We start from the raw sequence: 13,700 nt of genomic DNA on the forward strand, positions 1-13,700 counted from the left end.
TCCCCTAAAGGAGTATATAGGATTCTTCACCATTAAGTATTTTATAAAAGGCAGAAAACACTTAAGCACATTTAGAACTTCTGGAGTTCATCTCTATGATGTATAAGGCTTAGCCTTTTCCTCCAGATATTCCACCATTATGGATATAAGATTATACAAGATTATGACTTTATAATGTCGATTTATCACAGTGCTCCCTGTACTGCTACCAAGTACAACCACAAATCATGAAAAACATCTGTAAGTCCCTATAAGCAATTTGTCAGAATACTTTAAAGTACATGTAAAATAAATGAAGAACACATGTTTCATAGGAACCAAATGAAACTAGAGCTGTACCGAATGCTTTGCCAGAGACTTGAACAGCTGTGGACATCAACTCTCTCTCCCCCTATCAAGCGTTAAAAGGCATTGTTTTCTTTTTTAGCCTGACAGGTGATGTTTACAATACTGTTGATCTTCCTAAAAGACAGATTGCCCAAATATCTCTGTAGACCACTTCTACCTCCTTAAACACAGTGTTTTGATTTTCATTTTAGATATTCGACACTTTCTGCCAAATTACAAAGGGTCTTCACTGTACCATCCTTGTCAGCTTCTAAAACCACCGTCAATTAGTTCTGAAAAAGTACCATGTTACCTTCTGCACAGCATTTTTTGTCTGGAAGTAGTGAAGAAATGGAAAGTTCTGTTCATTGACTATTCTGTTCGGAGTGTGCACACACAAGAACAGTCCTTCATATACATATTTCAAGCTTCTAAAGAAGTTTGTCTGACTTCCCTGATCTTGATGTCTCAACAAGACAGCTTTTTCTTTGATGTCTAAACACAATATGAGATGGCAGTTGCATAGTCTCTTTATTATTATGTTTTCCATCTCAGATTAAGGTTACAGCTTCATTGTTATTCAGAATGATGATACATTTCTTTACACTGAGAAAAAATTAGCAATCAACCCTTCCATCTAATAATATCAATTGAATACTGTCACTTCCATGTAAAACCAGAGCACACAGTTTCATTATCTCTCTAGTCTTCCTACTCTACCAGTTTTTGCTTTTCTTCTCAGATACAAGCTCCCTGCTTCTCACATTCCTGTTTCAGATCTATTTCCAATAATCATCATCATCATCGGGAGTGGAAGATGTTTTCTTTTATTAAATCTCCAGATATTAGCTCCTGTAATTTTCTGTGTGTACTGTGATTTGTCAAACCTGAGGAAGGTGAAAAAGCTTTTTTACTTAACAACTTTGTTATAAAATACATTGATATTAAATTTTAAGCAACCTTTCAAAATGCTGAATAGTGTTGTATTCAAGAAAGGTGAATGAATTCTAAACATTCTATTACACAAGCCAATCTAGCATTCATTATAATAGTATATTATTAGTTTTACTTTGTTTTATCTGCTTGAAAAAGTAGCAGGAATGTAAAATATTTTCTTCTGCACTGAACATATGCAATCATCATTATATATTAAAAAAACCCCAACCTGCTGATTATAAAATGGCTTAAATAGCCCCAAGTGTCCCTGAAGAGCTACTGTGTACTGTGTAAAAGCTGAATAATCCTGCCCATGTCAGAAGGTGACTCTTCAGCTGTTCAGGATCATGGGCTGATGTGCTACCACTTGTAAAAAAAATATTCAAAACACAAGAACATAGAGTTAGGTAAAGATCACTGTCATGGTCTTGGAATTAATCTGCAAGAACTGACAACACTGAAGCCAGTCTAGCAAGAATGAGTAAAGAAACTGTAGCTTTTACTTAAAACCAAAACACGCAGAACACCGCAAATTCACACCAAAATAAGTTCAGTGGAAATATTAATCTTTTACGTCCTATTTGGCTCATTTTTCTTTTACAAAGATAGTTTGGAAAAAAAGAATGTGTTCAAATACACTTTATATTTAAATACATACTGAATGCACTATTTATATAACACCAGAAGTACAGTCTCTGCAAAAGTACTCCAAACCATTATTGCTCAGTGTTCTGAATAAAATACTTTAAGTTATTTATGAAGGCACATTGATAGAAGAAAAGATGTTTCAATCATCTGTATTTCGTTTAATCAACAAAATAGGGGAATTCACTTTGGCCCCTGTGCTTAGAAAAATATGTCTTTGATTTTCAAAATCTCCTTTCTGTAATATTTACTCCTAGTATTTACATGGTAGTTTCTTCCCATTCAAGCTCCACATCACCTGCAGAAGAAACAGATACATTACATTAACCTACCTTGTAAACAAATATTAACTAACGGCAGGTAACTGTTTTTCACTGAATTTAAAAGATCTTGCATGGAAAAAAGTGGGGAAAGCTTGAGCAATGACTATCACTATAAGGGGGAATAAAAAGCAGCAAAAGGCTAGATATGTATATTTTTGAAGCAAAAAAATGCATGTCAAAGGACTTTTTTCTGCTTCTTAATCTGGACAAGTCATTGCACCTGCTATGAAAAAATAATTTTGACACAGTCTGTATCTCCTTACCTTCCATGGCATCCAGAGAGTCCATCTTTTGCAGTGCTGAGTAATTTACAAAACATAAGGGCTGACTATTTCCCTTGGTTGTCAACAGATCCAATACACATTGATGTAAAAAAATGTATTGTGCCTGTAAGATGTGAATTTAAAGATGCTTGATTAGAAGAAAAATGTACTTGTAATACCAAATAACCTTTTTACTTTTTCTATAACACCTAGAAATATCTCAAAGTAACTGAAGTTTAACTCAGCAATCTCAGTACTTTGGTGACCATATTGTGTATGCCTGATCTGATTTCAATTATTATGAAGAATAGTGCTTTAAATTTGTCAAAACATGTTAATCCTTATGACTAGTAAGATGTATGAAATTAGACTAACCATAACTGAGGGCTACTCCACAATTTTCTGTGACTGTTTATTCTGTGAACAGACATTTTGCCACTAAAGCAGACTGAAGAAACTGAACGATAAGAATGTAATATCTAGATAAGAAAATTTTCCTCTTTCTACCATAGAGAAAACCAGCAGGGTGCACTCAAATGCAGAAGTTCAAGTAAATCTAAATGTATATGTTTTAGTAGAATGCACCAGTGCTAGGAGCAAATCAACCTAGTATTTTGAGTGATACTTCTCGAGCTGTAGCCTCATTTTTAACAGATGATAGCACAAAGAGTGGGCAACTAAAGTTAATTTGACACTTCCAGGACATGAAGTCTGAAAAGAGGAAAACAAAATAAGACAATGTAAGAATGAAATAAAGGAATGAAAACTGATAGAAAGATAATAAATGGATTAAGCATATATTCACATAGGAGAAGTATTTTATATGTAGATGCAGAAAATAAGACACGTGTTCAGGTTGGAAGAGACCTCTTGAGACCATCTGGTGCAACTACCCACTGCTCAAGCTGGGTCAGCTAAAACATGTTGCCCAGGACCTTGTTGAGATGGACTGGAATATCTGCACCAAAATCATACTATTACCATTGACTTTTGCACCGACAAAAATATTTATGTAATTTTTCTGCTCAATAATTGCTATTTTGTTTCAGAACTGCCACCAATTTGCAATTCAAGTGTCTCAGATGTATGAGAGAAATTTGCTTACATAGATAAGTTTTATGGTCACAGCTCCAGAGCTGTGGGGGTAATTAAAACAGCTTTTCCCAGGCCTCCTGCAGCATGCAGTACCATCACACTTTTCAATAACTTTCTTTCTGAAATAATAGCATGGCATTACTTCAAACTAGCCCTTGTACTAGGCAAGAAGATAAACTTTAACATGTCCGCTGGACAAACATGGACTTTTAGAATGAAGGTCTGAAATTTCAGTGGAGTTTAGATTGGTTATTCCAGTTCAGAATGCAGACTGAAAGCTCCATAATCTCTTGGACTCATACAGCTACTCCTGATGATGTAGCAATGAAAATCTTTCTGGGTTTGCCAGGGGAGAGTGAGGCAGGCTACCTGGGCATTTTATGTGTAACTAGTTATTTTCCCAGTTAGAATCAATGAGAATCTTAACTATTCTCATCCATTGGCTACAGTAACAGATCAAGACTCTGTTAGAAAAAAAAACATTATTTTGAAGCTATAAACAAGAAAAATACAGGTCTGAGAGCAATCAGCTTTTATTTACTCATAGAACTTACAGACAGTTTGACTGAGGGATTTCTATACTGAGTCCTGGGGAGGCATTGCTCCTCTAATTTATATCTTCTGTGCTGATCACATAAAATCTGATTAATAGGCAACTCAACAGTGTTTTATAACAGAACTCTTGGAACAGTTTGACTTTTGAATCCACCATAAAAATTTACAAGATTTATTCCCTTTGGGCAAGTTTTGTCGATGATCTGACTTTTGTACTGTTGCGAACATGAGCTAGAAATTACCTAGACAGAGAACAGCCAATCTCAGAATTTTACTGCTAGCATACAGATGGATATTTGATTTGTTAGAAAATCTGAACTCTGACACCATCGTCTTGTATTGCATTTGAGCACACATTTTCCTAGCCCCTGCCAAAATATTCAAATGAAGAGGTACACAAAAATCATGTATATTTTAAAAACAAACATTGATCTTATTGAATGTCTCACTGTTTTAAGATTTTATTTTGGGAGCACTCCTATTAAATTGTCTGCCAGCCTTTGATTTATTTTTAGATGATTCTACTTCTAGTCAAAAGTGTAAGAGAAGGACCAAAAATAGTCCCAGAATTCATCATCACAAGAAAGTGCTTGCCATTGCTTAGCGGCATCAAGATTTCAAAAGGAAAAATTTAGAGCAAATGGTAATCAGACTGCACCTTACAAGATACATCATGCCAGAGTATCACCAGAAGGTCTCAAAAACGTCTGAGGAAGGGTTAACTGCTTTGCATATTCTGACATACTTTTTACATATTCTGATGTGATATGGACTAGCAGAATTGCATTCCCAATGGAGAAAGTCTCCTTACATTAAAATCAATTTAAATCCATCAGTCACGTGGAAGTTCATCCTGAAACTACTCCTCCATACTGAGAAGCTGGTAAATCACACTGTAGACTCAAAGGCTTCAGGCTGCCCTGGGTTAGATCTGGCCTGCAGGAGACTTATGCCAGAAGCCTTATCCAAATAAAGCTGATTTCCATTCCACTGGGCATTTAGGATCAGCTTTAAATTCTTCTATTATTCCTTTACGTATACTCAGAATTCCAGATACAGCAGAAGGAAGTCTTCCTCATCAGCAGATCGTCAATGACTTATGTTCATACAAAATAAATCTGCCAGAAATGTACTTTTTAGACCCAAAACCCACCACTGATTTTGAAAAGTTTGAAACCTGTACTTAAATCTATCCATATGTGCTATTTTATTTCAAGCAATTGAAAAAGAATCAAGGAATCAATAATGAGTTCAAAGGTAAATGAATATTTTAAGGTCTGGTGGACTATGTGACATATGCATACACAAAAAAATTGCACTTAAGTAGTAAATGAAGTCAAATCAAGTAGTGAATGAGCAAATCCATTTTTAATTTAACAATTGTTCTTCATTCAAAACTTGAAATAAAATTTCTTAGAGACTGAGAAATTATTATTTAGCTTCTAAAAATAAATAGCACTCTTTTCAGCACTTGTCAAGACTTTGCTGGCTAAGTATACTTAGGTGGACACATACAATATATTTCCACAATGCTTGAAATAAATGAAAGCAGAGTTTGGTAGAAAATTAATTATACAGCTGATTGTTATGAGCTTTCTAGTCTTGTTTAGTAGATCAGAGGAAGAGATGACTAATTTTTCAACAACAGGAAAACACAATAGATAAATCTTACCAGATTCTGTACCATACACATTCTTTCACTTCTTAGCTCAGCTACAAGTCCATAGATATCCACAAAATCATGGTCATTTATATGTTGGGTTAAATGGTCAAGTGCAATATAAACACCTGTTCTTCCAACACCAGCACTGCAAACATGATAAACAAGATAAAATAAAGCTATTATTTTAATGCTTTTAGCATTTTCTTGGAATGTTCTGGATAAATTGTTTATTATGAAAAGAAAAACTTTTGAAAAAAAACCAAAATCTTTTTTCAGTGTCTACATTTTGTGAATTCCTTGCTGAATTGGATCAAGTGAAATCTGGATTTGAAGCATTTTCTAATTTTGAGTCTACAATTTCACATTTTCATAATTTTTTTTTTTTTACTCATTTATATGACCCAAACCTGTTTGAACAGATTCCTATGGCTTTTCTGTGAGTTTTCTAGAGCTCATTAATTGAGAGGAAAAAAAAGCATAAGATTTTGTGAAATCACACTTGGATTCTGTGATACTTCTGGTGTTTGAGACAAAACAACATGGGATCTAGCAAAAAATTTAAAAGAAAATACTTTTAAAGGAGGATGAGTGTGCAAGACATGCTGGTAGGTAGTGTTTTATTTCAAGGTCTCATAATGAATAGGATCGTTTCCAAATTACTGTCAGACTTCTCTGCAATTGGTGTAATCAGTGCAGGGTATATCTCTGCAGACAATCAAGAGATATATAGCAGAACTCTTGAACTTGCAAGATCTAATGAGGAAAAAGTAATGAATGAATTTTCTGGATATGAGAATACATAGTAATGCTCTATAACAATCAGGAATTTGAGCACAGGTGGATGTGCCATGCTGGCCCCTTCATACACCTCCGTTCTGAAAAGCGGATAGAACTTGCAGAGAGTCCCCACAGAATACAAGTGTCCTGAAAATATGAAGACCATATTGTTCTCTCCTGTAATAATCTCTCTGGCCCTTGCAGTAGAGGGAAATGTTCATCAAAGAAAACAATATCAAATAAATGAGGCTTTACCACCCTTTGTGAGTGGCACCCATAGGATGCTGAGGACAAATAAAAAGACCTCCCATGCATGATAAAGTGGTTTGGGAAAAGATTTGTAGCATCAAAGCCATCTTTTCCTTCCTCTTATTTCCAGACTCACATCAAGTGAGAATGAGGCAAAGACTCAGTAGCAGACCTATGAGTTCAGATCCCTTTTATGGAGCCCACTCATTCAGTGGGAACACTGACCTGCACAAAATTTGCAAACACACTCATCGGTTTCCTTAAGACTTAGGCCTCCCCACACACTCACTCTTTGAAACAGAAGTTTAAGGGTGCTAATGAAATCAGTGGAAACTATGACAGCTGAACACCTCTAACCATCAAACCATTTATTTAAGAGCCTAAATATCGGTTTTAGCTGTTTACAGGCATCCAAGATTGAAATCTGGCCTGTGCAAACCCTTATTCCTATTTGTCATTCTCTGTGGCTTCCAAATAGTTTTTTCCTTATGATATGTGACATGTGCATTTAAAATATATTTTTAATACTTGCTTCTTAAGAAGACCTCTAATTATAATAGAACTAATTTAAACCAACATATGTCATTTTCTATTCCTCTTCTTATGATTAAAGAGGAAAATGGTGATAAACCCAGCATTATTTTATGGTAATTGTTGGAGCAATTATTTCCCATCACCTCATAATCCCATAATGGATTTCCATACATGGAAGCACAGACATTGGCATTTTACCTTCCAGAAGGGAGTAAGAAGGACTGCTGGAGAAACCTTCACTGCTGTCCATACTAGAACCCTATCTGTGCAATCAGTCTTCATGGTTGTTCTTCTGGCAACTTCCCTGTGCATTAATACATACTTGAAATTCTAGGCTACCAAATGATGATTTGGTAAATACACTTACCTGCAGTGAACCACCATTGGTGTGCTATCATGTGCTCTACTTGCACGGATGAGTTTTACAAAATGGATAATTGGTGCAGTAGTTTCAGGGACTCCATGTTCTGGCCAAGAAGTAAAGTTACACTGCCGCACCATCATGCAGTCTCCATGCTGAAAAATACAAAATAATGCAGTTTTTACAGAAGAAATGCTACAGAAGGTTCAGTAAGGTATATGTAACCATCTCTGTAATCTCATGTAAAAAATAAAGTTAGAATAGCATAATAATTATAGGATTTACTGGCATGAAGGGATAATTTGTTGTTCACAGAACTTCTGGGATGTTTTTTTGAGGGATGGCATCGAGTCCATCTTTCAGGAAGTATTAGTGACTTCAAGCAGTCACTCTTCATTTGACTTTAGTCATTATATCACTGTAATTTGTAGATTGCGGGTTGAAGTTTCTATGGCCCATTTAGAAGTTTATTGGGCTGGGATGACAAATCTGTTCAGGAAAAAGCAACCATTCTAAGACTGATCCAGTGTAGTGAAGGCAAACACACATACATTGGTAAACATAGATACATTTTCTTTCATGCTCTCTCAATCAGAGCAGCAGCAACAGTAAACCTCAAAAAATAGGTTATGATCTGATACCTAGATTACTTTTGAAGGATGTAAAAATGAAAGAACAGGATCATGCCAAAGGACTGTCTAGTTCAATATGCATTTCCAACCGTGGTCAAAAAAATGTTAGGGAACATTATAAAACATGACAACAATATATCTGTAGTTCCCCAGAATATCCTTTCCATTCTTAATAGTTTTTGACTTTTGAGCTGCCTCAGTCAGAGACAGTAAACTGATATTTAATAATAGTACACGTCAGTATTTTCTTCTACTGATTTATGGAGATTTTTTGAATCCCTGTAAGTTTTTAGACTTCACAATATCCTGCAGCAAGGAGTACCACAGTTTAATCAAACGTGTAATGAACCAGTTCCTATTTTTTTAGATTTCTTTTGAACCAATTGCTTGCTTCTTTCTTATTGCAAGAAATATTGAACAACTGTGAACAAGTATGTGTGGCAATTACTTTGTAGTTGTACTATTTTTTTAAAACTGATCAACATGGAAGAGGAGTTACTTTGCATGCACAATGGCAATGGTTTTGAGTTATTTGCTTCACATACGCTTTTTACCTTCACTGGAAGATCATCAAGCATCCACCCACTTGTGAATGGATGTACAATCTTAAAACCAGCAATACAGCACATTTAATGACATGCTTATAAAGGGCATAGCTTCTTGTGCAAGGTAGTTCAGCTATAGTAAATGGATCACCCAGTCAATTCAGATTATCTTCTTTTCAGCCTCACCCTCATTAACACAAGTGACTTTGCATTTCACTGGCATTCATTTTTATTCTAAATACTCCTTTTTCCAGTCTTGTTTCTCTGTGCTCTATTTTTAGCTGAAAAAAAGGTTTATCTTCTCTCAACCATTTTTAAATGTTCAGTTTCTCTGTACTATCTGCACAACATACCCTTATGGGGTGACAGCTGAGACAAGCCCCTAGCTGCTGTGTGCCCTTTGGCACGTGCACATGCCACAGGGTGATAATGCCTGCATTTGGACAGCCAAGTTCAGGTCCTAGGATCTGGCTACACAACATACAGATCAATGCTGGGAGTGCAAAAGAAAGCTGACCTAATTTTGGGTCATAATCCCCAGATTGCTTTTTGAGCCCGCCTGCTGCTCTGACTTAATGCTGGGTTATAATTTTTCCAAGGCATGGAAAGTGTAGTTGTGGATCATGACAAAGGTGAAGATCTCTTCTGTACCCTTACTTTTCCTTCCCAGCACAAAGCGTGGGAGTAATACTTATATTGGGTGAATCTCCTGGGGGTGGAGGCCAATGGCTGGTGGTACAATGCAAAGCAGCTGCACCAGAGAATCTTGCCCTTTAATCTGAGAGGGATACATTCAAAGAGATTTGTCTGATCCCAGAATGGTTAGCATTACTCCTTTCTAGAAGAGACACTGAGGTGTCCAAGCAGAAACTTCACCTCCCACCAGACCAGAGGTTCAGTAACCTTAAAAGGTCCTTCATAGCATGTTGGACATATTTCTGAGTTCTTTGTGACATATATTCTCAGGAAATAAAACATGAATGGAAACAAAATGCAGGACAACCAGGCAGTAAAATGTATATACACTGAAAGATTAAAAGAAGAATATTGAGGGAGTAGTTGGGTGGAATATAGTATATCTGATGTTCTTTGAGGTGTTGGATGAATTTTTTCAGTCAACTTCCAGTTGTGGCTTACCCTTTCAATTTTTAGATCTCTGATGGTCCAGTCTATTTGAATATCTTCCATCAGTTTAGTAATCACTATATCCCCAAACACAGTCACTGGTTTATTATCTTCTGGCCAGTACTGATGACATCTTATCTGCAGGGAGATGATTACTAATTAAATAAAAATTATCATATTATAATCTTGACAGAAATTACATACAGAATTTCCAGTTGTATCAAATGCTTTTAATTGGTTCACTGGTAACTTACACGCCCTTTTTCAAAACATTGTGTGAGCATCACAAGCGTTTTAGCTCTTGTCTCCCACACCATTCTCCAGAAATCACCCACTGTTCCTGGTAACGGTCCCTGAGTTGCAATAAACTCGTTTGGACATAAATAGCCCTAAGAAAGAGAAAATATTTAATACATAATGGTTGGCAAGGAAACAAAAGAGTTTGCATGTGACTCATAGTTGTGCTTGTATCTGCCATGCCTAAGGCTAAAACCTTGTCAGACATACTAAGCGAATTGGCATATGCCTGGTTAATCACTGCATGGCAGGCTGCCTTGGAAAACTAAGGAAGTAATGGCATTTTTTTTTATAGTCCAGTTATGAAACAACACTCTACTGAAGTATGGGAAGTGCCATGGTAATATAAATGCATTTAGCAGAGAAATTACAGGGACATCAGGTCATCAAATCCCATTAAAAAATATCTAAGCCTTCATATTAGCCTTACCACAGATCCAGCCAGAGGTCACCAAGAACTATGTCAAGAGGCAGCCAGCAAAGTAGAATTAAATAGTGCTAAGGAGCAGTGGAGCCAGGGAAACAACTAAGGAACAGTCTGAGAGCTAGTGCAAGTAATACACCCACTAATGACCTTGCTCTTTGGTGATTGTCAGGGATCTGCTGTAAGTTACAGCTGGAGCTTACTCAAATAAATGATCTCTGATGAAAGGTTTTCAAGAAACCTACTGTAGGTGTTGACTTCTATTTTAGTGTTGGCTTCTGCTCTTTAGTTAATTTATAAATTGGTGTAAAACTTGGGGAGAAGGAAGTTTGTTGAAAAAATCTGTGTAAGTGCTGTGAGTGCACGAGTTCACCTGGATCTGGCTCCTCATAGAAAAGAAGCATACCTACAGGAACTATTATGTACTACAGAAAGTCTAAAATAACAACAGTGGCAATAATAGCAATAAATTTATGCTGTAGAACTAGCAGTTTATAATATCACAGAGTTCTGCTTATTGCTCAAAATGACTGACACAGTGTTTTATAGCACCACCAAAGCTTCTTGTTGGAATTACAGCCCTATAATTCACAGCTGCCTGTTGCTTACTCCATTTATAATATACAGAACAGGTGGCAGTGGGAAACTATGCTAATCCTCCTTAGTTTAAGAGTGAGGTGAGAAACAATAATTCAGGGAGCTCACAGTTCAGTTACTGACTTTGTTTAACCAACGAAAGCAAAAGTAGCAGCAGAGCTCCCATTTGTTAAAACTGTATACCAGACTTCTCTTTTCCTCTCTTTACAAATGTGCATATGTAAATAGACCTAGGTGATTAGGTATGTAAATACACATACATATTGCATGTTTTCAGCTATATGCATTTATATATTTATACATCTACAAATACGGAAAGTGAGAGCATATAAAGGGAAAAACTTTAGCCTTGAGAAACCACAACACTGGAATTGTCTATTCACTGATGAATGGTCACCTAAAATGTATGCATACGCGCAAAATCTCAGCAGGGAACACTCTGTAGCTGGATTTTGCATCTGTTTGGAAGTTGCTGTTCATGTTCACTGCCTAAGGCTTGGCCTGTCAGTGATAGAAGGGTAAAGACTAGGCCATGCTCCAAGTTGCCTGCTTTCCTTCTCGGTCACTCTGTGTATGGTCCCAGCATCAAGTGGCATGGTTCTTCCTATCTGCTAACCCTCGGAACAAAGACATTCCATAAAAAGGCCATAAATAGCATTTGCTGATGAGAAAGGAAGATCTCTCAGCTCTGTTGCTTATTCTCTGTAATGTCTCTTAGTTACCTGGAAATAACTATTTCTACTTTCCTTTGGGTCGTCTGTTTAGACTACAGTCTGCATGCCTTGCTATGTGTTTGAAAAGTGTTTAGTGTAAACCAAGTCTTGACTTCATGTGAGATCACCAGCCACTGCTAGAAGAGATTAAATGCATAACTATAATTCACACTTTGAGCTTCAATAGGACAAAAATGAGATAAAAATAGAGATGAAGAATTTACTGAGCACACAATAAGAAAATGGAAAGTCTGGGAAGAAAGCTGAGGATGAAAAATACAGTATTACTTTCTTCTTCAAGAAACCTACTTTCATTTTCCTCCATCATAACTTTCACAAAATAATAAGGAACATGCCGAAACTGTTAGCCACTTCTATGAAAATTTTCAGTTCAGTAATCTTTGCATTGTCCTATTCATATACAACAACATTAACTCCAGAATCAGGAGACCAAATAACACCTATTTAAACAACTGACCTCAGTGGGAGTTCCACTATTGTCTTTAATGATAATGATATGAGATAATTTATAAAAAGGAATTTGCTGGACACAGTTTTGATTATTACTGGAAATAATTTCTTAGCAATGAAAATGGGACATGTGTACTTTTAAATTTTCATATTTAGTGACACAGGAGCCACCTGAATAATGCCATGGCAACAGTGGCTTTCTTCTACCAGAAAACAAATACAGTAAAAATGTGAGAGACTTTCTACTTACAGACACATAGCTGGCATTAATGTAGTCAGATCCAGGAATACCAGCATCAGGCATCAGCTTTACTCTGTTGTTATTATCTATCATGGAAGTAAAGTCTAGTTAATGAAAAGATTCATTCAAAAACCATAAAACATGTAAAAAGTATTCCTGGAGTGCTAAGAAATAAAAAAAATAGTGTTATTTTTGCTAATCTAACAATATTTGACAGAGTAGAACACTAATTACAAAGGTAATTTAAACTTCTTCCATTACTGTATAGTCTTTCTTTAATGTTCCAGACATGTTGTATATAATACTTTTTAATTTAAATGGTGAATGGGCCAAAACCTCCAGTGTGATGTATATATGGGGGGATTCTCTACCTAAAAGTATCCTGTGTACTTCAAGCCATGCTGTTCCAGCACACACAACTTCTGTGTGAATCAGAGAGTAGGGTCAGGAATCTGATAGTTTTTTTCTATATACTTGCTGACCAGGTCTCAGATCTGATTCAGATTCTGGCACTTTTCCATAGTTTTAATTTTTGGATGTAAGGTTAAGTCATCAAAAAAAAAAAAAAAAGAGGGTTTCTGATTTGGTCCCACAGCACAAATGCAGAAATTACAATATCCAAGAAACATGTCATGTGTAACACCAGAATATTGGTGTTTGGTCCCCAACTTAGTAGAGACCATTGGAATAAAAAGTTAAATATTTATGAAACATGTCTGTTTATGTTTTATTGTGTGTCATGAATATAAATTTTTAGTGACTGTATCTTAGAGTATGACTTGAACATGGAAGTAGATAGCAGGAGCAGCTGCTCTGAAAAGTTAATAGCACAGAATGTAGCATTATTAACCAAGGAATCCCATGCACTCCATCTCACATCACAGCTAATGCCTAAAATAATAATGACATTTCTTGTCTTATTAACTG

General features: G+C 36.1%; 1 protein-coding gene across 1 annotated transcript in view; it reads right to left on the reverse strand.

The window, feature by feature from the left end:
- Positions 1–839: 839 nt before the first annotated feature.
- PTPRQ (protein tyrosine phosphatase receptor type Q) overlaps positions 840–13,700 on the reverse strand; it is a 124,947-nt gene continuing 112,086 nt past the window's right edge. Inside the window, exons 53-59 of the mRNA XM_032107005.1 lie at positions 12,783–12,859; positions 10,285–10,419; positions 10,043–10,168; positions 7,735–7,883; positions 5,817–5,952; positions 2,495–2,618; positions 840–2,206 (exon numbers count right to left, since the gene is read on the reverse strand). Of these exons, the coding sequence (XP_031962896.1) occupies positions 2,169–2,206; positions 2,495–2,618; positions 5,817–5,952; positions 7,735–7,883; positions 10,043–10,168; positions 10,285–10,419; positions 12,783–12,859 (785 nt within the window). The 3' untranslated portion in view covers positions 840–2,168. The remainder of the gene's footprint in view (positions 2,207–2,494; positions 2,619–5,816; positions 5,953–7,734; positions 7,884–10,042; positions 10,169–10,284; positions 10,420–12,782; positions 12,860–13,700) is intronic.

The sequence above is a fragment of the Corvus moneduloides genome, chromosome 4, assembly GCF_009650955.1.
Source record: "Corvus moneduloides isolate bCorMon1 chromosome 4, bCorMon1.pri, whole genome shotgun sequence".
NCBI lineage: Eukaryota > Metazoa > Chordata > Aves > Passeriformes > Corvidae > Corvus > Corvus moneduloides.